General features: G+C 45.3%; 2 protein-coding genes across 2 annotated transcripts in view; both read right to left on the minus strand.

Annotated features, from left to right (window-relative positions):
• The window catches only part of DYRK1B (dual specificity tyrosine phosphorylation regulated kinase 1B), a 34969-nt gene extending 27966 nt beyond the window's left edge, over positions 1-7003 (minus strand). The window contains exon 1 of the mRNA XM_028742706.2: positions 6787-7003. The gene's annotated coding sequence lies outside the window, so the exon portion shown is untranslated. The remainder of the gene's footprint in view (positions 1-6786) is intronic.
• A 3848-nt stretch (positions 7004-10851) lies between these two features.
• Positions 10852-23363, minus strand: FBL (fibrillarin rRNA 2'-O-methyltransferase). Its single transcript, XM_028742704.2, has 9 exons — positions 23232-23363; positions 22264-22362; positions 20155-20334; positions 18737-18831; positions 18399-18569; positions 16301-16433; positions 14256-14368; positions 13053-13198; positions 10852-11079 (listed from the first exon to the last, which is right to left on the minus strand). Exons 1-9 carry the CDS (start codon positions 23239-23241, stop codon positions 11055-11057), a joined length of 972 nt encoding a protein of 323 aa, XP_028598537.2. The 5' UTR covers positions 23242-23363; the 3' UTR covers positions 10852-11054.
• Between the last annotated feature and the right edge of the window lie 1150 nt (positions 23364-24513).

Below are 24513 nucleotides of genomic sequence, written 5' to 3' on the forward strand. Positions count from 1 at the left end.
ACCAGAAGTGGCTTAGTCATGCTGGCCACATGACCCGGAAGCTGTACGCCGGCTCCCTCGGCCAATAAAGCGAGATGAGCGCCGCAACCCCAGAGTCGGCCACGACTGGACCTAATGGTCAGGGGTCCCTTTACCTAAGACTACACATAGTACTAAGTTGCATGTACATTGGAGAGTTATGTTAGTTTAACCAATTATTTTCCAATTCATTCTGAAGTTGTTAGCTTTTAATGTGGGTTTTTGTCAGTCGCAGTGCACAGAGCTGAAATTTTAAGCAATGACTTTCAGGTCTGTCCAAGTTCCTTTACTAAGGTTGTTCAAATACAACCAAACACCTATTGTCCAGAGGCAATCACAACCTGAATTTGTTGGAAGCTTTTGGAATGTTGGGAATGGCCTGCTCTTGAATCAGAATTTCAAAGCCAATTATATAAACTCAATGATCTGACTATGAATACAGAGTTAGGGTTGTTATACATATTACTCTTTCCTAAAACTATGGCCAAAATATTGTGAAACCAATTTTAGCTGAATGATTATTGTGGACCACAGCACTATATTAGGCTCCTAATATAACTTATTTTTCTACATTATCTTAAATTCATTCTTTTTTGACACTAGGAAATTCCCTTTCCCCATCTTCTGCAACAGTGTTGAAACTAGGAGATGTGCTGACATAGTCAGTGCCATTTGGTCTCCATCTACCTCGGTTTAGAATGCAAAATCTGAACACTCAAAGAAGGCTAGGAAGGAGATAACAGAAACTGAACTGGATCTACATTGTCAAATGGGACCATCACCCTTCTCCACTAACAGTTCTAGTTACAGATAGGTAGCCGTGTTGGTCTGCCATAGTCAAAAAATTCCTTCCAGTAGCACCTTAAAGACCAACTAAGTTAGTTCTTGGTATGAGCTTTCGTGTGCATGCACACTTCTTCAGGTATCTGGCACACTAACTTAGTTGGTCTTTAAGGTGCTACTGGAAGGAATTTTTTGACTAACAGTTCTATTTCTCTTATAATGAAATGCAAATTTTCCCACACAAAGTTTACTACAAGTAAACATTTAATCAAAATGTGAAAGAGGGATGTACAAGAAAATAATTAAGTATGGTTAACAAGGTATTTGGGGATTTAAAGCTGGATATGTGAGAAGAAGGAGGACTGAATTGATTTCCACAGGATTTGGAAAAAGGTATTTGGAGGGCTGGGACAGTGCTTCAACCAGGAACACTGGCTGATAAAAGTTAAGTAAGCATAGAAACATTTCATGAAATGTAATGCTACCCAAGTAAGGTAGACTACAAGATTTATAGAAAAGACTAAAGATACTTCATCAGGCTTCTTATAGCAGTTCTGTGTAAATTATGTTCCATCTGATGGCATCCAGTTTGTCAACATTCTGTATGAAAAACTTCAAGTACAACCTCACACCCAGATCTTGAGTTCAAGGCAGGACAATGGTAAGTGGGGGAGCCATTCAGGTAGGAATTAGTCCTAATGGTTTAAATTAATTGAGAAATTATGCAGAAAGTAATTTAGGCAAATAGTAAAAGGAGGCAGATGACAAGACCATCAGCATATGTGCTCTTAACTCAAAGTAGTCATACTGCCCCAACTTCCCTGTAATTTGGAATGACAGTAAGAAGCCTTCACAATGGTAAAACCAACAATGATACAGGATTCTCACAAGCCACATTGTTTCTACTCTTAATAGGTCCTTTTTTGTACTTCCAGCTTCTCCTTCAGATAGATGAAGACGCTTCCTAGTGTGCTAAATGCCAAATGAGTTATTTATGCTATGGCCGCTGAACACTATCCATCCTATAGTTTCAACAAGAGCTCAAAAAGAACTGAGAACAGAGTATCAACAAATATATGCAAGCCTTAACAACAACACCTTCCTCTTCTTTGTGGATTTTCTGCAACCAGTCTTTTATCAAATTAACACAAAATGAAGTCTGTGAACTATAAAAGGATTACCCAGCTAACAAGTTTGTGTTCTGCTAGCATCCAGGAAAAATAAAATAGCCTACCCAGACAACTGATGTAAAGCCTCTGATTTTTACAGAAACTTTGTCAAATGTCTTAACAGGTTCAAGAAACCTCCTTTCTATAAAACCATGGAACTTATTAGTTCCATATAAAGTCTGACACCAGATCATAATGTTGTTGTCCATTCACACACTTAGGAGAAGGCTATCATTTCTCAAGTGGATGGGTCATCTTTCAACCTCAGCTTTAAGAGGTCAAAATCAGAGCTGCTTGCTTACCACCTTAGAACATTTCAGTTTCTCTTTGGGAATGTAAACAGAACAGACAGTGCCATGTTTCTCATTCAACTTACTTTTACTCTAGTATAGTGATCATCTCACTGATCTTTTGCTACTGCAGGGACAAGGAACCTCCAGCTCATGTGCCTAATTAGGCCCAGAAGTCCTAATTTTGCCTGCAAGGCCATTTCCTCCAAACCATACTGATTTGTCCCACTTCTGACATCATATTTGATGTCAGGTAAAGGTATGGCTGCCATCACTTTGAAGTCCATTTGCAAGCAGCATGTATTGAAACTGTTTGCAAACAGATTTCAAATGTAAGTCTCTTTCAAGTTGTCACCTTTCCGCATGACAGCCCCTGCACATATGTCACAAGTTGGCCTGCAGGGGTGAGTGGAGAAAGGAGTTCCCCACTTCTGGGCAACTGCCACATCCAATACAAGCCATGAAGGAAACAGGTATTTTGGTGCCCTTAATGTACCTGGTGGCTGCACCAGATGCTGTGGTTGCCTATGAAAAACCATGCAAAACTTGTTCCACTTTCTAGAACAGTAGCCATAGTAGTCTATCACTGCAAAGATGTCAGAATTCTGCAACTAGCACCAGGTGAAAAAGGCTGTAGACAAAAGTTTGCCCTGCAGTAAACTCATTCTAAAGAGGTCACAGAAACAACATGAATTTGCAGCATGTGCCTTGGACTGCTCATTTCAATCACCTAAAATGATTTATGCTTACAGAGTTATGTGATGTACTTGCTCTCAGCTTGTGACATGTTGTGGTTTGAATTTTCATGGATTGATCTTATGCTGATGTACAGATAACCCCACCTTGTGATGGTGAATAAACGAGGTGGCCTTGGGGTCCTTCAGCTCCATGGTTCTATAAAATTATTCTTCTTGAACATCTGGAATATCTTTCATCAAAGCCTTTTACAAAGTTATTAATATCTCTGCATCCTTAGTGAAAATACCCATTTAGTAATCCAATAACCAATTTGTCTTTTCTTTTTCTTTTCTTTTTTTTTGTTAATTCACATTTTGTTGCTCATAGCTATCTTGTATTTTGCCAAGACTCAAAGAGCTTCTCTTACTTTCTTTACTGTCCTTTTCAGCTAAGAACAAAGTATTTACTACATCCCAACCATGTCACCTTTCACTGTACTTACTACCAAGGGTCATCTTCCACTGAACTACTACTGAGGTTTATGAAATCATCAACTTCTATCACAAAATAACTTCCTGATCCTTATCTGTACTGTCCACATCTAACAACATGTTATCAGTAAATACCATGGTATCAGTGAGCAACCACAGGAAGTGCCTATAGTACTGTAACCTTTCCATGTCCCCAGTGGCACTTTCAGTCAGTGTGTAAAAAACCTGAACCCCAAGTGTGAAAGGCTATGTAACTTCAAATACCAAGCAAGCAAACAACCTACACAAATATTCTACCTATCCAAAATCCTGTATCTGGACATTCTGGGCAAATCAGAAAAAGTGAGACACCTATCCGCTCAGCCTCCTCAGCTGCAGAAACAACAAGTCCCACAACTTTTTATGCTCCTGAGCTATTAGTGCACCCTAACAAGGAAAGGAAGCCCCTATTCTTCTACCTAGTTTACAAGAGTCTGCAACATGTTATCCAATGGTCCTTTCCCAAAGGCTTCCATTCTAGAGGAGTGGAAAAGATTAATTCCACCATGGGTTTCTTAGTCTCCACTCACTTAGCATGACATAGTTATCTCACAGGTTTCAGTGATGCTACTTCTTACAGTACTGTATAGGCTAGACTAGGTGAAGAAATACTCATGGCTTCACAATGGCAGCAGGGGTTTTGCAAGAGCATAGGGCAGACTAGTATGAAATCAGGCATATGCTGAACTTAAATACTGCACAAATGTTGCCTACTAGTGACCATGCAGAAAAAATGCATAAAGTTCATCCAAGATTCTTAGTTTCTTAAAAGTTGTGCTCACTCATAAATGAGTTAATATACTACGATTACACCTGAGATAGTACATGTCCCCACATTACTGCAGTAGTGTGAGTCTGAGAACAAGAAAACCTATTATTCAAAATCAGGGGCTAACAAATAATTGCCAGTGCTGTACAGATGCCACAAATTCATATCTCAACCTTACTTACAGGTTCAACTCAGGCACAGCTAGAGATGCAAGATATCTAACCTGACATCCACATTAACAACTACGAACAATTTCTGAACCTACAGAAATCTGGGTCTGTTACTAAAGTTCTATGAACCAATACAGGGGTTTTCAGAAACCAACTGCTGATAAGCAGATTAAATATTTTCTATATTTGTTTCTAAGAATGACCTCATTTGTAAATAGCAACAGGTACCACAAATATGCATAGATGGAACTGCTCCAGGAAACCAAAGGAAATCTCAATTTATGCAAAGTTGCGATTAGCTAGACCCAAGTAAGCTGGCACATGGGGTCATAAAGCATTGAGGTCATAAAGACAGCACTGGTAAAAGCAACTACCATCCAGATTACAGAATTAAATAAATTCCATCACAAGGTGTAGGTACGTATATGGAAAACAATTATATCCCATCAGTTTTATTTGTGAAACATCTACAGCACAATCCTATATATGTTACAAAGAAGTCCCCCTGTGTTCAATGGTTTGTGCTCATTGCAGTTAGGGAGCAACCTTACTACACATAACAGCACTTATTTCAGAGCAAACATTAATATGATTGCGCTGATTATTTCTTTATAGATAGTATTAAATACCTGGCGTCAGCAACATCCTGGAGCAAGGGTTCTACAGGTTATCTGTATTGTCAACTTAAATCTCTTTTCCACTACCTGCTCTTACCATTCATAGCTGCTGCAAATGATATCATTGCAACTTATTACTGAAATTATGCATGATGGCATTTATGGTATTAGCATAAGAAACTGCGGCAGGGAGGGGGAGAGAGATAAGATTTTTTTTAAAAAAATAAAAGATACAAGTAACACACTATAATAATTAGTGCTGTGCCAAAGGTTACAAATACCATGTACTGATTTATCCTCACCTGGGAGGGGAAGATTGAGAACATTATGATGAGGGCAGTTTATGAAGGTTGTGTATTCTAGGTAACTTTCTCCAGAGAAAGGAAGACAACTCAAGTGTATTATTTCACCACAATAGCTGAAATGCTCACAGCATGATTGTGGGCAGGGGGAAGATATCCTTGTTTATGGGGCTATCCAAAAATACAACAAAAATATAAACATAAATTCACTTCCTGGAAGGAGTAAAATCCCCAAAGGGATCAACCCACATCTCATTTAAGCCAATGGAGTAAACTCTTAATTTTTAAGGCTGAGCTTTACCCAACAGGTATCCTGATGCAAGAAGCCCCATATCAATCATGGTGCACAGTGGAGCAACATTTACCTACTTTACTAATTTATAGTAATCCTAGCTCACCTGAAGTTAAAAGGGCTCATTATTTTAACCACCTTGTACGTGTATAAATTAGTATAGATTAATTCCATCTAGATTTTTTTTTAAAAAAACCCCACCCATTCAATACACATATATGTTTGAGGTTAGAAGAACTCAGTGATTTTCTCATCCAGAGGCATTTGCACATCACAAATGCCCAAGAGATTTGGGGTGGGGGGCGAGGAGAGCACCTTAAAGACTACTGGATTTACTGGAGCCTAAGCTTCAGTGGTTTTAATATTTAATATCAGTCGAATATCTTATATCGTTATATTGCTATCACAATAATGAGCATTTGATATCGCTATTAGATTGCCACAGAAATCTTTTTCTTTTTTTTTTTAGCCCTCCGACGAAGTAAAATAATACACTGAAAAGGCGCCACAAGCCTGGAAACAGTGTGTGGTGGTGCTTAATGTAATAAAGACTAACACGGCTGCAAGAAAGAAAGACGAAGGGACGGGGGGGGGGGGAGAAAAAAGATGGGTCTTGTCCATCCATGCACCACCAGCAGCAGCAGCAACGATCAGAGGAGGAGGAGGATGTGGGAACTCAGTAAAGGAAGGCCGGGCCTATCGGGGAGGAGAAGGCAGAAACGGGCGGCTGCGCTGCGGAGGGCAGAAGTTTTGGGGGAAGGAAGTGGGAGAAAAGGCGGCGGCGGCGGAGAATCAGGGTGGGGTCGGGCGGCGGGGAGGGGATGAGGGTGGGGCGGGGCGGCCCGGCCGGGAGGACGAGCGGGGTCCCGCCCGAGGCGAGGCGAAGCCGGGGAAGAGCCGGCCAGGGGCGGGGCCTGACGAGAGAGGGAGAGAGTCCGGCTCCCTGGGAGAATCTGCCCGCCGCAGCCGGGATGAGCTGAGGAGAAAGGCGGGAAGGATTGGACGGGTGGCGGTTGGGGGAGGGGGGGGGTCGGGGAGGAAGAGGAAGGCGCGACGGCGCCCGCCTTTCTCTCCGTCCCTCCCTCCCCTCCTCTCTCCTTCCTCTCCCTGGGAAGGGCCCGGAGGGCGGTCGGATGGGGAGCGGCAGGCAGGCGGGCGGGTCTCTTACCTGAGGAGGCGGCTGCGGCCCGCGGCGTGTTTCAAAGCTGGGGCTGAGGAGGAGAAGCGCGCTGGGGGCGGGGCGCGGCAGGCGGGCGGGTTGCGCCCCCACCCCCAGCGCAAGGGGCGTACTCCGGCGGCTGCTCCGGCGCCGGGATTTCCCAGTAATGCAACAAAAAATGGCGACCACAACAAACCGCCTCCGTTGCCGCCGCCGAGCGCATGCGCCTCGCCGGCGTGGCCACGTGAGGCAGCGGGCCGGGAGGGGGAGGGGGAAGAAATGGACGCGCGCCCGCGCGCGCTCTTTCTCTCTTCAGGAGCGCGTGCCTCTTTCCCTTTCGACGCTCCTCCCTCCCAAACGGGTGTGCGCATGCGCAAGTGTCTGCGGGCCGCCGTGTGTGTGTGTGTGTGTGTCTATAGCGCTCCTTCCCCTCCACCCCACCCCGCGCCTCACTCACGTCCCTTTCCAGAATGGCAGCCGCGAAGCTTAGAGCCGTTCTCTCGCTCTACGTGACACAGAATGAGAGGGTAGAATTCTGGACCGTACCACTGCAGATTGAAAGGAAGGGGGTTGGTGTGGGTGCTCCCTATCGTTTCGTACAGCGGCGCAGTTAGGTAATGCTAAGGCTTCTGGGCGCAGTGGTCTTTATACATCCCTCCACTCCTCTTTAGATGGCAGTGTGGATTACAGTACTCCAAAAAACGTAGCAAGACAGTCCATCTGCATTTGGGGACCGTCCTCATTTTTACTGAGGGGTGCCCTAGATTTGTGCCCCAAAGCCTAGCATCCGTTGAATGCTTTCCCAGAGGATAGTGGAGGGGAAGACTTAAGAGCAGAACAAAAGGGCAATTTGAAACCTTTCTCCCCTAGTCCTTAGTGATATTTGGCCGTGGTAGAGCACCTGCTTTGAATGCAGAAGGCCCTGTGTGCAGTCCTTCCGCAGGCAGGGCTGGGGAAGCCTCTTAAGTTCCTTACGTTCACCTTCTGCATACCAGAGCAGTGTGCTGACATCACCTTGGTGGCATGGAGATGGTAGTGCCGATAGCAGTATTTTAAGGAGCACCAACGATAAAAAATATCAGGCATTTGGATTTGTAGGTCAGGGAAGCATTTGAAATGACACCCCCCTCTCAGTTGGGGATGCTAACTGCATGGTGCAGTGCTTAACAGTACTAATCCTGCTACATGTGGGAGAAGCCTACAATGCAGCCCCTGTGATGGGAACTATCACTAGGTCAGAGGTCGTCAACCTAAGGCCCGTGGGGGTTGTTTAATTGGCCCATGAGCCGCCCCTGAACTGAACCGCCCCCTCAGCGAGTCCCCGTGCGCTGCACTAAACTGGTGTGGGGACTTCCTTTCGCGGTGCCGGAAATTACGCCTGCACAGACACTGGGAATCACGGGCGCACTCGCTCATGTGCGATCTGGCCCATGACGGGATCTCCACTGGAGTGAACCAGCCCAGGCAAGGTAAACCTTGCTGACCCCTGTTCTAGGTGCTATCCAGGCAGTACAGACTACAGGATGATGCTGTGATGCAACATTCTACAGCTCTGGAGAAGCTGCCTTCATATCCAGTACACTGGGATGCTAGTCTAGTCTTAACATGCATAGTAAATTTCTCATAGAATTTCATGTTTGTCCCATATACGCCACCAAAGATATGTAATAATGGGGCAGAGTGGTGCTGGTGTGTACTGAAACCATACCATTTATGAGAAACATCTGCCACCCAGCCCAAGAGAAACTACAGAGTCATCCAATTTTTTTAACATCAAACACCATGAGATGTCCCTTCCCCATGCCTTCAGGACAGAGACCCATCTGATTTTATATTACATCTTCACTGAGCCTGGAAACAAACTTAAAGAGATGAGTACTTTGGTCATCTCAGGATCCCAGTATGTATTTTACAAGCATATGTATGCAAAATCAGATTTCTAGAGCTAAGTGGTCAGTGTTACATAATGAATGTTGGCCATTATATTGCCTTACAATGCAGTCATATTTCTCTTCTCTGTCCACCCCACACCTTGCCAGCCTCTATTTTTCCTCTTACGCCTAGTTGGGTCATCTTCCTCAATTTAAAAACATATCCTAAACATATCCTAAACAACTTTTTAAAAATGGTGCTATGTTGGGTGTGACCCATTTTAAGCTGTGAACTGCCAGTAACTCCCAAGCTAACACTTGAAGATGAAGAGTACAGAAGTGGAACTCATCCTGGAATCCTATAACTGTAGAGTTGAAAAAAAAAAATTAAAGGTTCAACTAATCCAACACCCTGCAATGCAGGAATATAAACTAGGTCATACATGACAGATTGCCACCCAACTGCTGCTTAAAGACCTCCAAGGAAAGAGCCCATCACCTCTCACAGGAGTCTGTTCCACATTCAAATGGCCCATACAAAAAGAAGGTTCTTCCTGATGTTTAGTCAGAATCTCCCTTCTTGTAACTTGGATGCATTGATTTGGGTTCTAGCTGCTAGTGCAGGAGAAAGCAATCTTGCTCCATGTGACAGCCCTTTAGATGTTTGACGATGACTATTATTTCTCTTCTCAGTCTCTTTACCAGGCTGCTGTTGGCATCAGTCTGTCTTGAAAGAGAATGGAGTGAAATCAAACTGTTGGGGAGTCACAGCATCCACTGTGGATGCAGAAACTGGTAACTTGCAACTGCTGCTTCCTGCAATGTTTTTGCTGCGTTAGCAGCACCAAAATGAACTCTCTGGGGTGCAAACCTGGGCAGTGTGTATGGAGGTCCTAGGCTGATCAGAAGACACGCCCCCCCCAGCCTTGTAGTCCAAAGGAATGCAGCACAATACATCAGGCACCAGCTTGGCTGCAGGAGTAGCTGGAAGGAGGCATAAAAGACGCCATCCAACTGTCCGAGAGAATTCACTCTGGATTGGGTAGGGTTTTATTCTTCAGCCTTTTCTTCTCCTCAAGATATTCCACAAGGCATCGGAGGTGTAGGATCAGAGTTTCCTTCTCCTAGATGGGCTACCTTCCCAGGTTGACGAGCCCCATGTTCCTTCACTTCCCTCTACTGCCTGTGCAGAAACCACCTTCTTGACCGTTGGGCCCACTATTGGTCTTGTCCACTCAATCTGCTGAAGCCTGTCTTCACGTGCAGGACAAGTCCCTTACCCACTGAAGGTTGGAGACCCAACAACTACTCTCATTTGGTTTAGCTGGCCAGTCAAAGCTGTTCCCCAGGGTGTGGCCACTGGCATATGCCGGCAGCTTCTAGGAGCCACAGGTGAGAACACAGTGCAGGGTGGGGACCAAAGGTGGACAAACTACCCCAGAAGGCGCATGCGTGCCCCACCAGAGGTACTATCCCTCCTCTAACACACCATACACCCTTTACCCAGTTCCCTCAACTGCTTCTCATAAGGCTTGGTTTCCAGGCCCTTGGATCATCTTGGTCACTCTCCTCTGCACACCTTCCAGCTTGTCAGTATCCTCCTTAAACTGTGGTGCCCAGAACTGGACACAGTACTCCACACGTGGTGTGACCAAAGAAGAATAGAGCAGTACTATGACTTCCCTTGATCTCGAAACTATACTTCTGTTCATCCAGCTTAAGCTATGTGCTGCTGCATCACACTGTTGACTTGTGTTAAGCCTGTGCTCTACTAAGACTCCTAGATCCTTTTCATATGTACTACCGGCAAGCCAGATGTCCCCCATCTTATATTTGAGCAGCTGGTTCTTCCTGCCTAAGTGCAGAACCTTACATTTGTCCCCACTGAAATTCATTTTGTTAGTTTGGGCCCAGTTCTCCAATCTGTTAAGCTCATCTTGAATCCTGATCGGTCTTCAGTGGCACTGGCTGCCCCTCCCAGTTTGATGTCTTCTGCAAATTTGATGAGCACCCCCTCAATTCCTTCATCCAAGTCATTTATAAAGACACTGAACAACAACGGGCCCAGGACACAACCCTGCGGCACCCCACTTGTTACAGTCCTGTACCAAATACATATTAAAAGGAGAGACTTTTACAAGCTGCTACACTAATTCTGATCCTTGTTAAATATATGCAAGTCCACAAGCAAAACCAGTGCATATCTACATTACTTATTTTAATAAAAAATATACACATTTGATAACGCCACAGAACACCAACGCACAACAGCATCTCTGCGTAAGTGCTTGGCCTTAAGAAAGCTGGGGTCTAGTCAGTAGAAAGAGTCCTGTATCGTTGAAGCGGCAGAAAAAGCAACTCTGACCTAAAGCACTGTTGCAATGGTCACCTACTAGTTTCCACACTTTATTTCTTCTGCTTAGGAGGTGGTCTGTAAGGAAAAGCAGAGTGTTTGTTAACAGACTGTTGACCAATGTGCTTTGACATTGTAAATGCAGAAGTTATTTTCTAAAATGTACCATTCAGAATCAACAGCAGCTTCTCATACACAAAAGTTCATTTTGTGAGTATTCCGTGGTAATCCTGATAAGAAAAGCCGAGTGGGAGGCAACAAGGATATCGCTGATTGCAGGAGCCTAAACCAGGCATTAGCCATTTCATGGAAAGACTCTCAATCTTCCCAGGTATGTACGGCACACATACCAGGATACTGTTTCCTGCCAGCTACTTGCAGTAACGTGACAAGCAAGGGCAACACAACACAGAACGATTTCAATAACAGGGACTCACACTGTCATCATATCAGATGAACCAATTCCCGTAACACACAAATTGGAGCCTAGTGAATTAAGCAATGCTGATGAAGCCTCTGTTGAAATACAACTAGTTGAAATCTGTTGAAAGGGAATGGCTGATGATTTAGCACCCGCAGCCTAAATTAGTGTGCATTTGAACAAACTTCTGAGGGTCACATTAAGAGTTCAGTAACATCAGGGGAACCACAAGTTAGATACCCATGAGATAGGGCTGTAGTGCCTGTCCTCCAGAGATCAATGAGCTTGAAGGCTATTCATGGATATCAGCAATTATACTACATGAACTTTGACGCATCTGTTTTTATTTTATTGCTGTAATTGTATCCCAAATTCTTTTTGAAACACCTTTTGGTCTCCTATTTTTTGAGTCACTAAGCAAGTAGCAAACCTTCCAAATATTTGCATTTTCCTTTTAGACAATCTACAATTGCTTTCTGGTTCCTTTAAAGATCTTACGTATTTTACATTCTGTAACTTTTTCTTTGTTCCAGTTCTTTGTGCGAACTGTAAATACATTATATTCCTGTTCATATTTTTATCCCGTTTTAGATAGGTATCTCCTTACTTAAGATAGAGCTTTGCCTTCAAGTGCACAGTTTAAGAAAAGAAGACATGTGACATATAAGGGAAAGGGAGGGGGGGAAGTAGAGAAGAGAGATCAGTCGCAGAAAGACATTTATATATTTAATTGGGGCCAGGCGGGTAATCTCTTGCAATTGAACTAGCAACCCTTGTTCTGCTGGGACAGCAGTTGCAGTCATAAGAGCCAACTCCTAGGGACCGAAGTCCCTTCAGCCCCCTCAGTAAAATATTTAAGGGGGCCACCCCTGCTTGCCCTGTTGCTCTTCCCAGGAGACTAGGGGGCAGCAGGAAAAAGAGGTGTAGCCTCACACTGATCTTTGTTCCCCAAGGGCCATTCCCCCTCATCTATAAGGGACCACAACCCAGCAGTAGAGCACGTGCATTGCACACAGAAGGTCCGAGGACCAAAGCTTGACATCTCCATTTAAATGCCTCAGGTTGCAAGGGATGGAAAAGACCTCCGCATGAGACCCTGGAGAGCCACTGCCAGCCACAGTGGACAGGGTTTAGTTAAGACCTTGGGCAAATGGTCTGACAGATGAAGGGCAGCTTCTCTGGTTCCTGTACAACAGGGAAACCCAGTTAGTGTGGAGACTGGCATACTTTACAGGTTGCAATGATTTTAAGAAATAATGGGGGGTGTTGGTAGAGGAGAGGGACGAATGAAAAAAATGTGTTGGGATACCGTCCAATCAAAGGAGTTTGATCAGAGTGGGGAAAGAACCATTATAATGCAAACCAGACGCATATCTGGCCTGCTTTGCAACTTATTTAGATTGCTTGGCTGCTATTTATTGGTCAGAATACACAGTGTGCACACAAGCCCCATCAACACCCTGGTTCTTTTCCAACCCTGTAACAAGCCCACTCTCCCCTCTGCTCGAGTGTGGGGTGGGAAGAACAGTAGTTGCTCCTCATTATGTCCCAATGCTACCTGTTCCCCTTTTATGCCTCCAAGGAAATACCAAGCGCATCCAGAAATCAGCACTCCCAGACTTATCTGTACCTGTAAATGCCAACTACTACAGCATGGTCCCGCTCATAGGGCTCCAAAGTCAACTGCTCTTGGGGTTTCATGTTCTCCTGCTGCATTTTCTTCACCTCTGATGCAAAGACTGCCTCGGGTGCTGCTGTTGAGTCAATGCAGTTGGCCTGGGAGGAGAGAATCAAGCAGGTCAGTCTAACAACAAGCCTTCAAGCTTATCTAAGAGCATGGGGAGGCAAACTAAGGTCCAGAGGCCAGATCCAACCCATCACCCTCTAAATCCGGCCCGTGGACGGTCCAGGAATCAGCATGTTTTTACATGAGTAGAATGTGTCCTTTTATTTAAAATGCATCTCTGGGTTATTTGTGGGGCATAATAATTTGTTCATTTCCCCCCAAAAAATATAGTCCGGCCCCCCACAAGGTCTGAGGGACAGTGGACCAGCCCCCTGCTGAAAAAGCTTGCTGATCCCTGGCTAAGAGGGACAATTCATTGCTCCCTTATGTTACAGGAGCATCCTAGTAGCCTGGTCGCACACCCGTCCAGAACAAGAACCCTCTAAGAAAACAGTCCTGGGGTTCTCCAACACAACTCCAGAGATTACCTCCAGCAGTCCAAATAGGCGTAACACTTGTCAGTTGGGTGGAAGGCATATCAGCCATATCTCTATACACTTAGGTGCCGCTTACGGCCACAAAGCTTTCGTGGGAAATGGTTCGTTAGGCCTAACAAGTCCACAATTTCCATTGATTCCTATGGGAATCAGCAATCTCTCTTCCCTGCCCATCATGGTTTTGTCCTAAAACGGCTGCAGCCAATGAGCAGGAGAGAGACAAAGGAAAAATTTATTTGTCTGATCTCTTACTCTGATATATTCGCTCGCCCCAACCACACTCTCCATGGTTTCTGCCCGAAAATAGCGGCCACTGACCAGCAAAGCACAAGAAAGGTAGCAGTCATGTTGTAGGCTCTTTCAATATCTGAACCAGTGAGGTTTGGGCAGAATTCTTTATGTTTGCATAGCAAACTGCCATGACCAGAAGAAGGTGTAGACTTATGAATCCTGCCCCAGAATGGTTGGTCTTCCTGATGAGGGAGATGGAATTCCAATGGACTACCGAAAACCAGCTCTTAGCCCTCGCTGACTCTCCAGCCGAAGGCGAAGAAAACAACCCACTGAAGGTCATACAGTTAGAAAATATAACAGTCGTACTAAACATTACCTTGATGGAGATGACAAAATGGCCACCATTCTTCAAGAAATTGTGCGCGTTTAAAGCCACAATACGTGACTGGTCGGGCTGAGCCACATCTGCAAAGATCACATCCACCATGCCTGCAAAGCAAGGGGGCATATTGAATAACGGGCCTGGAAGTTGCCCTGCAAATCTTATAGGTTTCCTCACGTGAAATAAGGTCATCAGGCAAAAGAAAAACAGTAGAGCCTAGAGCACTAACAGGGGACCCCTGGCTTAATTCAACACACCCACCTTTCCCAGGCCTGTCTGCTTTGACCACAGCAAATTTCAAGCCATGGCTAAGAGGACAAAGAATGAGGAGTACACACTTGATCCTTCCTTTGCATCAGGAAGTCAGCTCTTTTTATATTTGGTGCCTCTGTCACCATACATGGCAACAGAAAAAGGTGCCACATGTAACAAGGGTGGACTTTTCAATGCAAAATATCATTTTGCCTTTGCAGCTGTGGCTTGAACTCAAGCCGGGCTGCAAAGAAGGGCTGGAAGCAAACTTAGGCTGTGCTTCCAATTATTTCCTTTGAAGCCAAGTTACCCTGATGTCATGGTACCAGGTGATTGACAGGTGGGTGGCTCCACCCACACAGCAAAGTGGGCCACAGGGGGTGAGGGACTTCCAGATTTGGCCCCCTAACCCTGTTTCCCACTTCCGGTTTACAATGTCAAGATCTGCCCCTGCACTTTTGTGATTAAATCAACAGCAGTGAGGCAGCAGCGGTGTTCATTTAACCTACTTTACCCACATTTATTTAGGACAGTGGTTCCCAGTTAGCTAATTACTGAGGATCCCTTAGTTTTCAAAAGCCAAGCTACAGACCCCTTACTTTTGATAACTTTATGGTAGTTACCTCTGCAAAGCAATTTTCTGAACAAAATATGGGGTAGCCCCTAATAAGCAAAGGATTTTAGCTATACTAAAAACAGACTAGGGCTGAGCGATATCTGGTTTTCAGCATTGTGATATATCAGCAGCTAAACACCACAATATTCTCATATATCACAATGTCAGAAATAGGAGATCAGGCACGGGAATGAGGGAAGGAGCAGTTGCGGAAATCAGGGATGTGGGGTGTGTGTAGATCAGGCATGGGGATGAGTAAAGCAGCAGTCACAGAGATCAGGAAGGGGGTTTGTGCAGATCAGGCGTGCGGATTATTTCAAAACTGATTTTGGCCAATATATTGATATTGGCACAGCAGACCATAAAATTTGTGATATTACCATGCAAAAATGACAAAAATTTAGTTTGTGGTGTGGAGGCAAGGTATGGGGCCGCGGACCCCTAATTTAGGGGAACAGCTCAGACTTTTTTCTGGTTGCTGAGATCAAACTAAAAAAACCTAGACTGTTAGGAACCTTCCCTGCCAATGGTCTAGAAGTGAAGAACACCCAAGACACTTTTATTTTGTACAATCCCCAGCATCAGTTACTAGCAGCCAGCCAATTCCTAATAAACAAAATTAACATAAATGGATGTTTCTCAGTGGTAGATCATATGCCAGGTATGGGGAACACCACCAGCCCCAGCAAGCAAAATTTCCCCACACCTGGCACATATCTTGCCTGCAGACGTTCCCAGGGTCTGTCCCCAGCATCACCATCTAAGGCTGGAAAAGACCCTTGCCTGAATCGTTGGAGCCTCACTGCTTGTCTGTAGACAACACAGAGACAGTTGGGCTTGGCACAATGCAAGTATTAATGTTACTAAGGCTCTTGCAATCCATGGGCAGCTGCTTTCACCCAGTGGGTGGAGGAAACAGAAGACAGATGAGAGAGGGTGCTCCTCTAAGAGATGTCAAGCTCAACCAACATACATGAAAGCAGCCTTTCTCAACCTGTGGGTCCCCAGATGTTGTTGTACTACAACTCCCATCACCCCTAGCTAGCAAGGCCAGAGCTCAGGGCATGATGGGAGTTGTAGTTCAACAATATCTGGGGACCCACAGGCTGAGAACCGCTGCATGAAAGGAAGGCTTATTTGCTCAGGTGTTAAGGTTTCACAGGCATCTTACCAAGCAACATGCGGTATTTGTGTGGGTGCCGTGCATCCTCTATTACGGGGATAATGTTGGTTCGTTTCTTTGCCACATTGATGAGGTCGCGACCCGAGCGATGGGAGAACTCCACAGCGTACACAAGGCCCTCCTGTTGGGTAAGAAGCAGGAAGCAAGGGAGTCAGTGCCTTGTCCACGGCCCAGAACAGGAAAAAGCGTTCATGAAGGACATCGCCCAGTGCCACTGCTGAAGCCCTGAGTGATCATCTTTGATAAAATAGCTAGAAATAGTCTAAAGAGCAGCACTCACCAGTTCCACTTATCACCTTCAGCAACAATCTACTACTCATTGGGCAAGGATAGCTAGAGGAGCCCCAGACATAAGGGCCATTTTGCTAATTAGATCAAAGGCCATCATTCTGTTCTTGCAGTGGCCAATCAGGTTTTTTAAAAAATAGCATTTAAATTAAAGGTGGAGTTACAGTACTTTTGATTGTGATTGTCTGATTGTGTGTGTGTGTGTAATTGTTTCATTGTTTTGCAGACTCATATTTGCTTTTATGCCAAACAGTTTTTAAGTACATGGTACAGAAACCACTGAAGAAGACTAAGGTCAAGAAGTGTTTGGGTTCTTTGTTAATTTGTGCACAATTTGAGTATTTCTTAGTATACACTGTGTTTCGATTCTTTTGCTCTGGATCAACACTGTTTTTCATTGTCATTCAATATCTGGATCAACACTGTTTTTCATTGTCATTCAACTGCTTAAAATTACTTCGTGTACAACTGTATTTGTTTGTTACACAACAAGTTAGTTTTCTGACCCCAATTTTTCCCCATCACATTTTTCCAGCTATACAATATTTTCTGTGGAGAACATAAATGCACACAGTATTCCAAGTGCAGTTGCAACACAGATTCACATAACAATATTAAGATACTGGCAAATTTATTTTCACTCTTCTCTAATGACCCCAAGGGACCCCAAAAATGTAATTTGCCTTTTTGCATAGCTGCCACACACCAGGTCAACACCTTCACTGACCTATTCACCACTACATCAAGATGCCCTTTCTGGTCAGTCACTGGCAGTTTAGATACCTATTAGCATATATGTAAAATTAAGGTTATTCCACAATATGTATCACTTTACACCTGCTCACACTGAACCACATTTGCCAACCCATGCAATCATTTTTATTTTTCTTTTACCATCTTGAACAACACCTGGAAGCAGGAAGGGATAATCCCTGCAATTATGCTGTCTCCAGAAGTGCTGGCCTAGGGAAGATTCCTAACCTCAGGGCCGGTCACTTGACACTTACAGCATGGAAGCACTGGACAGCCTGCCCGCTAGGCACCAAAAGCAAGCTGCAGTCTTCTCTTTCAGCTCTGGAGAAAAGAGCTGAGTGCTGAGTTGCCAAAGCACTCGAGTATCATGGGGGAAATGTGGGGATGGAAGCCACAGCTTGGTGGCAGAGCATCTACAAGATCTCAGGTTCAATCCCCAGCATCTCAAAACAGGGGATGTCCCTGTTTGGAAACCCTGGAGAGAAGTGTAGACAATGCTACTCTGAATGGACCAGTCGCCTGACTTAGTATTAAGACAACTTCCAGTGATGATTCCTGTCCCTACACTCCCCTCCTGTCCCAAGCTTGGAGCTGGGGATTAGGTCTCTTGATCTCATTCAGTCACAGCCCGAGGTCAAGGAAAGAGCATAGTACAGTGGTACCTCGGGTTAAGTACTTAATTCGTTCCAGAGGTCCGTTCTTAACCTGAAACTGTTCTTAACCTGAAGCACCACTTTAGCTAATGGGGCCTCCTGCTACCACCGCACGATTTCTGTTCTCATCCTGAAGCAAAGTTCTTAACCCAAGGTACTATTTCTTGGGTTAGCGGAGTCTGTAACCTGAAGCGTATGTAACCCGAGGTACCACTGTATTGATATTTGCAAGCTGCGGGAACTACTCAAGAAGTTGTTTTCTGCAGCACCCCTGCTACTCCTGTTGCAACTCACTAGCTTAAGAATGTACAGCTTTATCTGTACAAACAGCAATACCTGGCAGCAGTTTAAGGTACACCCGCAGTCTCAGGTACCCCAAAGCGTCTCCTTACCGGTCCAACTATGTCAGAGACATGAGACACTGTTGTTCCCGATGCGGCTCCTAGGTACAGCACTTTGGCACCAGGCTTGATATGGATCTGGTCAATGCCTCCAAGGATGGCAGCAGCCAGTTTGGAGCGGAAGGGATTCCAGGCGCGGTACTCCACCTTCAGTTCACCGTCCTGAAGAGGGGAGGATAAGGCATGCTGGATTGAGAGAGACTTTCCAACCAAGGTGTCTGCAGACCAAGAGGGGCCCCCATCCTTGGAATGTGCTCCCCCTTCCTGCATTTGCCAGCAATTCCCTCTCCCCACAACCATGCTCCCATGGAGCGTCATCCATCACCCACCTCCACAGAAATCCTCTTCTCTCCATACACAGACTCGCCAGGCACCATGTTCCGTGTGACTAGCGCATCTTCCTTCCCCCGGCAGATGAAGACACCTGAGGAGGCAAGAGAGACCGGAACTTAGATCTGTTCACATTGGAGACATGCTTCACGCGAGCAAGATTTAAATACTGCGAGACTGGGGAAACCTCAGGTGGGCAAGGATACAAATATTATTATTCAGCTAAAACTGTTTCCACTCTTGCCTTTCCCCCCATGAGCTCAATCTAGGCAGCTGCTAAGCCGTGGTGGCTGGTCCTTTACAGTGAATGGGACTCTGTCCCCACAACGTCATTTCACCCTCAGCTAGCCTTCTTACAAAAATCAAAAACATTTAGTATACCGTTAGGATATATGGACATGTATTACGTGCACAAACAGATCACATGGAGATGGGGAGCTGCCCGTACTTTTTCTCACAGCACAGTTAAATTGTGGAACTGCTCCCCCAGGAGGCAGTACTGGCCACCAACCTAGATAGCTTTTTAAAAAAGGATTAGACAAATTCATGGATGCCTCCGCTGTACCTCCACAGCTGGAGGAAGTAATGCTTCCATATACCAGTTGCTGGAAATAACGGGAGGTGAGAATTCTTTCTTATGCTCATGTTTTGCTCTCCAGGTTTCCCACGGGCATCTGGTTGGCCATCCTGTGAGAATAGGATGCTAGACTACATGGGACCATTGGCCTGATGCAGCAGGCTCTTCTTATGTTTTCAGCTGGTGCAACTACCATTTCTGCTGCTTTTAGCTTTCCTCACTTTACCTTAAAAAACAGCTTCAAAGTTAACAAGCATGCCTAGAGTATATATGATATTTTGGGGCAGGAGCTATTGGAATGTTGGCATCTAATTCCAGTTTTCCCTTCAGTCAGGTAGCTCCCATCCAAATGCAGCAGGACTTCAGGCTAATAAAGCAGTATGGGATGCCAGAAGTAGGACTGCATGTCAGAAGAGGAGTGTTTTAAAAAAATAAATGTGCTCATACATGGAGGGTTGTAGGAAAGGAATGCAAACAGACTATAAATATTTGCTTTCTAGCATTAAACAAAGTCATGGATGTGTGGGTGGGTGGGTGGGTGTTTTCCAGGCAATCAATATTTTAGAGTGAGTAGAAGCTCAACAACAATTATCAGAGAAGCCACAGGGGCTGTTCCCATGATAGCTTTTGGCTACAGTTAACAGGAAGGGATAGCTAGCCTTCTGAAGAGGCTTAGAACGTAACAGTCTTTTACCTTGCCCTATATCAAACGAAGAAAGAATGCCTCTCCCACAATGCTCTGGGAGGCGGTTCCTCCTTCACTGGGTCTACTGCAGTAAAAGTAATGTTCTTGCATAAAGTTTAATTGTCTGCTTATATGACAGGATGAACAAGTCTCACCTTCATGTCTGTGGGGCTCTACTGTAACCTTTTTCCCTCCTCTGAAGCCACCCCGTCCTCCACGGCCACCTCCTCCTCGGCCACCACGGAAACCACCACCTCGGCCGCCTCGGAAGCCGCCGCCACCACGACCACCTCTGAAGCCTCCTTCACCACCACCAGGGGACTTAAACCCACCTCCTACAGGTGAAAAAAGAGAGAAAGAAGGAATGGGATATGAGCAATTCAGAAGCAACAGTTACAACCACCCCAAAGCCTCAACATGTCTATATAATCTCACCCACTCCAGCCGCATCTATTATCCCAACTATATTTCCCTGACAGCACCATGATTTCCTTCTAATTATGCTCCAATAAATGCACCATTTCCAGCTAGGAGCCCCTGGGTTATCATCCAACCCATTAGTTACAATATAACTGAAAAATGAAGTAAGCTTTATTTTCTCTCTCCCTACTTAAAAAAAAGATTTATTGAACAAGCAAAACAAAGAGAATAAAAACAGTAATGAGTTAAGCTATAAATAAAACTAGTTAGATCCTTCAGCAAATACAACAAGAATGAGAGTTGTGACAGTTCAGTGTAAGTCCAATGTAATTTTAGTAAATCTCTAGTTTCCTTCGCTTAAATTTGCTTGTTTTTAACTGTTGCAACTCCTAAAGGGCATAATGGAAAGCAGAAATCTTTCTGCAGCGAAGATTAAATACTGTGGTTTTATTTGTACGATTTTGATTTCTTATCACCCTTCACCCATAAGGTCTCAGGGAGGGATACAGTAATATACCATTATAAAAACAAACAAAAACCATTATAGTTATAGGACAAGTAAAACTATTCCAAATGAGGCAGGACAGTAGAAATTCAGAAAAAGAGGCATGTGCCTGAAAACAAAAACACCTTAACTGCCCGAGGCCAAGATTAAGAGATGTGCCTTCAGTGTACAACAAAAGCTGAGCAATGAATATGCTACACATACCTCTGTGGGGAGTTGTTGTTGTTAAAATTTATATACCTCCTTTCATCCAAAGATCATAGGGCAGTTTACAGTTCATGATTTAGGTCAGGGGCTTGCAACCTGTGGCCCTCCAGCTCCCATCACCCTGACTGACTGGGAGTGATGGGAGTTGTAGTCCAGCAACACCTGGAGCTCCACATTTTTCAGAATACCACAGAGAAAACCCTCTCCAGGACTGCCTTTCTATACAATTCTGAGGGTTCTACCAAACTACCAAGGGAGATGCCTCTGCATATCTTTACACCCAAGGAGGTTGGCAGTCTTTCAGATATTTGGCACCTAAGCTGTTTAGGGCGTTAAACATTAATCAGCTTTTGGAAACAAATTGGCAACTAGTGCAGCTGTTTTAAAATGGAGCTACAGGAGTTCTACATTTTATCCTTTATTTTATTTTTTGATTTCTTAATAAATCTTCAGCATTAAAAATTGATGTCTGTCTTCTTTGTACTCAATCCAGTTCCTAACATCTTGGTCTTTTACTACAAAGTTGGTGACTTCAGACTCAAGGAGTGCGGTGCCTTGTTTTTAGCTCTTGCTTCTCAAGAATCTTAGGGGTGTCTAATAAGGTCTCCTGACCCAGGCTGTTCGGACAGAAGGAGTGGGGGCAATGTACCTTGCAGAATTGGTGTCAGACCTTGATTATTAGTCTCAGCTTAATTACCAAGGAATGGGTTTTGGGGACCAGTCCTTGATGCTAAAATGGGTTTGTCATAGCCCTTTAGCAGGCTTAGTCTTCCTCCCAACCCTGCAGCTCCACAGGAGACCTGGGATTGTCTTGGAAGCTGCCCTCTCTCTACCTGCAAGTTTGGAAGGAAGGCTTTAAGCTGCTTGGCTGTTTCTGATGTGCCCAGGCCCAAATTGGCTAGACCTCATTCCCACCCAGAAAGGGAAACGCACATGGCTGCTACCTGGTCAAGGCACCTGGACCACCGTTTGACTAAACCACCAAGAGGAGGCACAAGCCACCACAACTGTGTGGTTAAGTACCTTGATTTTTCCCCAGCACGCACCACTGCAGATCTGAGTGTCCTATCTGTAGGGTGGCAACAAGCGCTTACAGCTAATGCACAAATGGGGGAAGAAAGAGATAACTCACCTCGCCCTCCTCGGAAGCCTCCACGTCCCCCACGATCTCCAAACCCACCACGATCTCCAAACCCACCACGCCCCCCACGTCCTCCACGGGGGCTAAAACCTGCAGAGGAGAAGGGCACACAAGTCAGAGAAACGAGATGAAACCTTACTCTCCCCACCCCTTAACTGAGACCTAACGGCTGCCGTCCCAAAAGGTTGCAGAGCAAAAATAAAAGTACAGTGCTACCTCTGGTTAAGTACTTACTTCGTTCCGGAGGTCCGTTCTTAACCTGAAGCACCACTTTAGCTAATGGGGCCTCCTGCTGCCGCCGTGCTGCCGGAGCACGATTTCTGTTCTTATCCTGAAGCAAAGTTAACCTGAAGCACTATTTCTGGGTTAGCGGAGTCTGTAACCGGAAGTTACAGACTACAGTAACCTGAAGCATATGTAACCTGAGGTACCACTGTACAGTATGCAAACAGTGCTAACTTTTGCCGAGAAATCAGCTGCCTTTGGGAAACTCTCAACCGGTGACCGTTATTTCAACAGGTGACCCAGCTGGCCGTTGTAAGGCCTGGTTCAGGCATCTACTAGGCCACTGTGGAAACAGGACCCTGGACCAGTCCTGGACTCCCGATCCAGAAGGCTCTCCTTAGGCTCTTTAATTTTTAAGAATCTGTGCCCTGAGCTTGCTCCTCGCGTCCTCCTTTTCAGATCGTAAGCCTAAAAGTAGGAACCACCGATCTCTATAGTAAACCTCTCGAAGAGTCTTTGTCAACTAAGGAGCAGGGCAAACAGCAGCAGCAGCATAATGACTTTAAATAACAAATAGACGAACAATAACCACCAGACGATTCCAGCAGCCACGTGTCTGCCCGCCGTGCTCCTTTTCCCTTCCTTCAACCCCTCCCCCGCCAAGCTCGCCTCGGCTTCGTGCACCCCCCGAAGCAGAAGCACCCTCCCCACAACTCTTCCCTCCCGTCCCTTACCGGGCCGCATGGCTGGAACCGACAAGAGGCAAACTTCGCCACACACGCGCTTCAAATTCTCGGGCCGGAAGCACCCACCGCGCAGCGCTCGAACGCACGCGCGGGGACAACGCGGTCGCACCGGAAGTGTGAAACAGGAGAAAGAGGCGGGGCATGGGCGGGAGTGCCGCAGAGGTTTCTGGGGAATGGAGTCCGCCGCTGGGGAACGCATGCGCAGAGCTATTGGGCGGGGCTGCGCTGCTTGATCTTCCCATTTCGCGTAGAGCTCTCTCTTTTTGCTGGGTGCTGAGAAGGGCGACTCGTAGCTGGTTTTTCTTTATTCTTTTCACCCGGGGGTTAAGGTTGAGCTGGAAGCGGGCACAGTTACGGGGACACACACACACACACAGTGCAGAAGGCTTGACCTGGGAAAGCCTGGGATTTGATTTTTATTATATTACTATAATTTTATTATATTATTATTATATCAGTGAGCGCAAGGAGGCATACATGGATAATAAAACGATTAATGCACATAGTAATGAGTCGTTTAATTACAGCCGATGGACATTAATTAGGGTTTTTAATCGATCTAGAGTGAGAGATTCAGTGATTTACTCCTGCTCTCCTGAGCAAACAAGCAGAAGTGTGGGCTCCCCTTTTTCTTCGCCATTTTAACAATGGCTGGCAGACCCTCCCAAGTGTCCCTATTTTCCAGGGACAGTACCGAATTTACAGAAGTCGTTTCTGATTTGATCCTGGAATGTCCCACTTTCCCTTTGTTGTTGTTTAGTCGTCTCCGACACTCCGTGACCCCATGAACTAGAACATGCCTTGGAAACACTGTCTTCTCAAAGCTGCTCCTTTTTTATGTCCATGGTGTTTTCTTGGCAGAATACTGGAGTGGATTGCCAGTTCCTTCTCCAGGTGGATCACATTTAGTCTAAACTGCGGCTATGACCTGTCCGTCTTGGGTGGCCCTGCATGGCATAGCTCATAGCTTCTCTGAGCAATTCAAGCCCCTTCGCCATGATGTCACTATTTTCATCAGATAAATATTGGAAGGTATGGAGTTATCCAACACCTGAGATATTTGAAGGCAGTCCTGTACAGTGGTACCTTGGGTTAAGTACTTAATTCGTTCCAGAGGTCCGTACTTAACCTGAAACTGTTCTTAACCTGAAGCACCACTTTAGCTAATGGGGGCCTCCTGCTGCTGCTGCGCCTCTGAAGCATGATTTCTGTTCTCATCCTGAAGCAAAGTTCTTAACCTGAAGCACTATTTCTGGGTTAACAGAGTCTG

This window comes from Podarcis muralis, chromosome 7, assembly GCF_964188315.1.
Source record: "Podarcis muralis chromosome 7, rPodMur119.hap1.1, whole genome shotgun sequence".
Lineage (NCBI taxonomy): Eukaryota > Metazoa > Chordata > Lepidosauria > Squamata > Lacertidae > Podarcis > Podarcis muralis.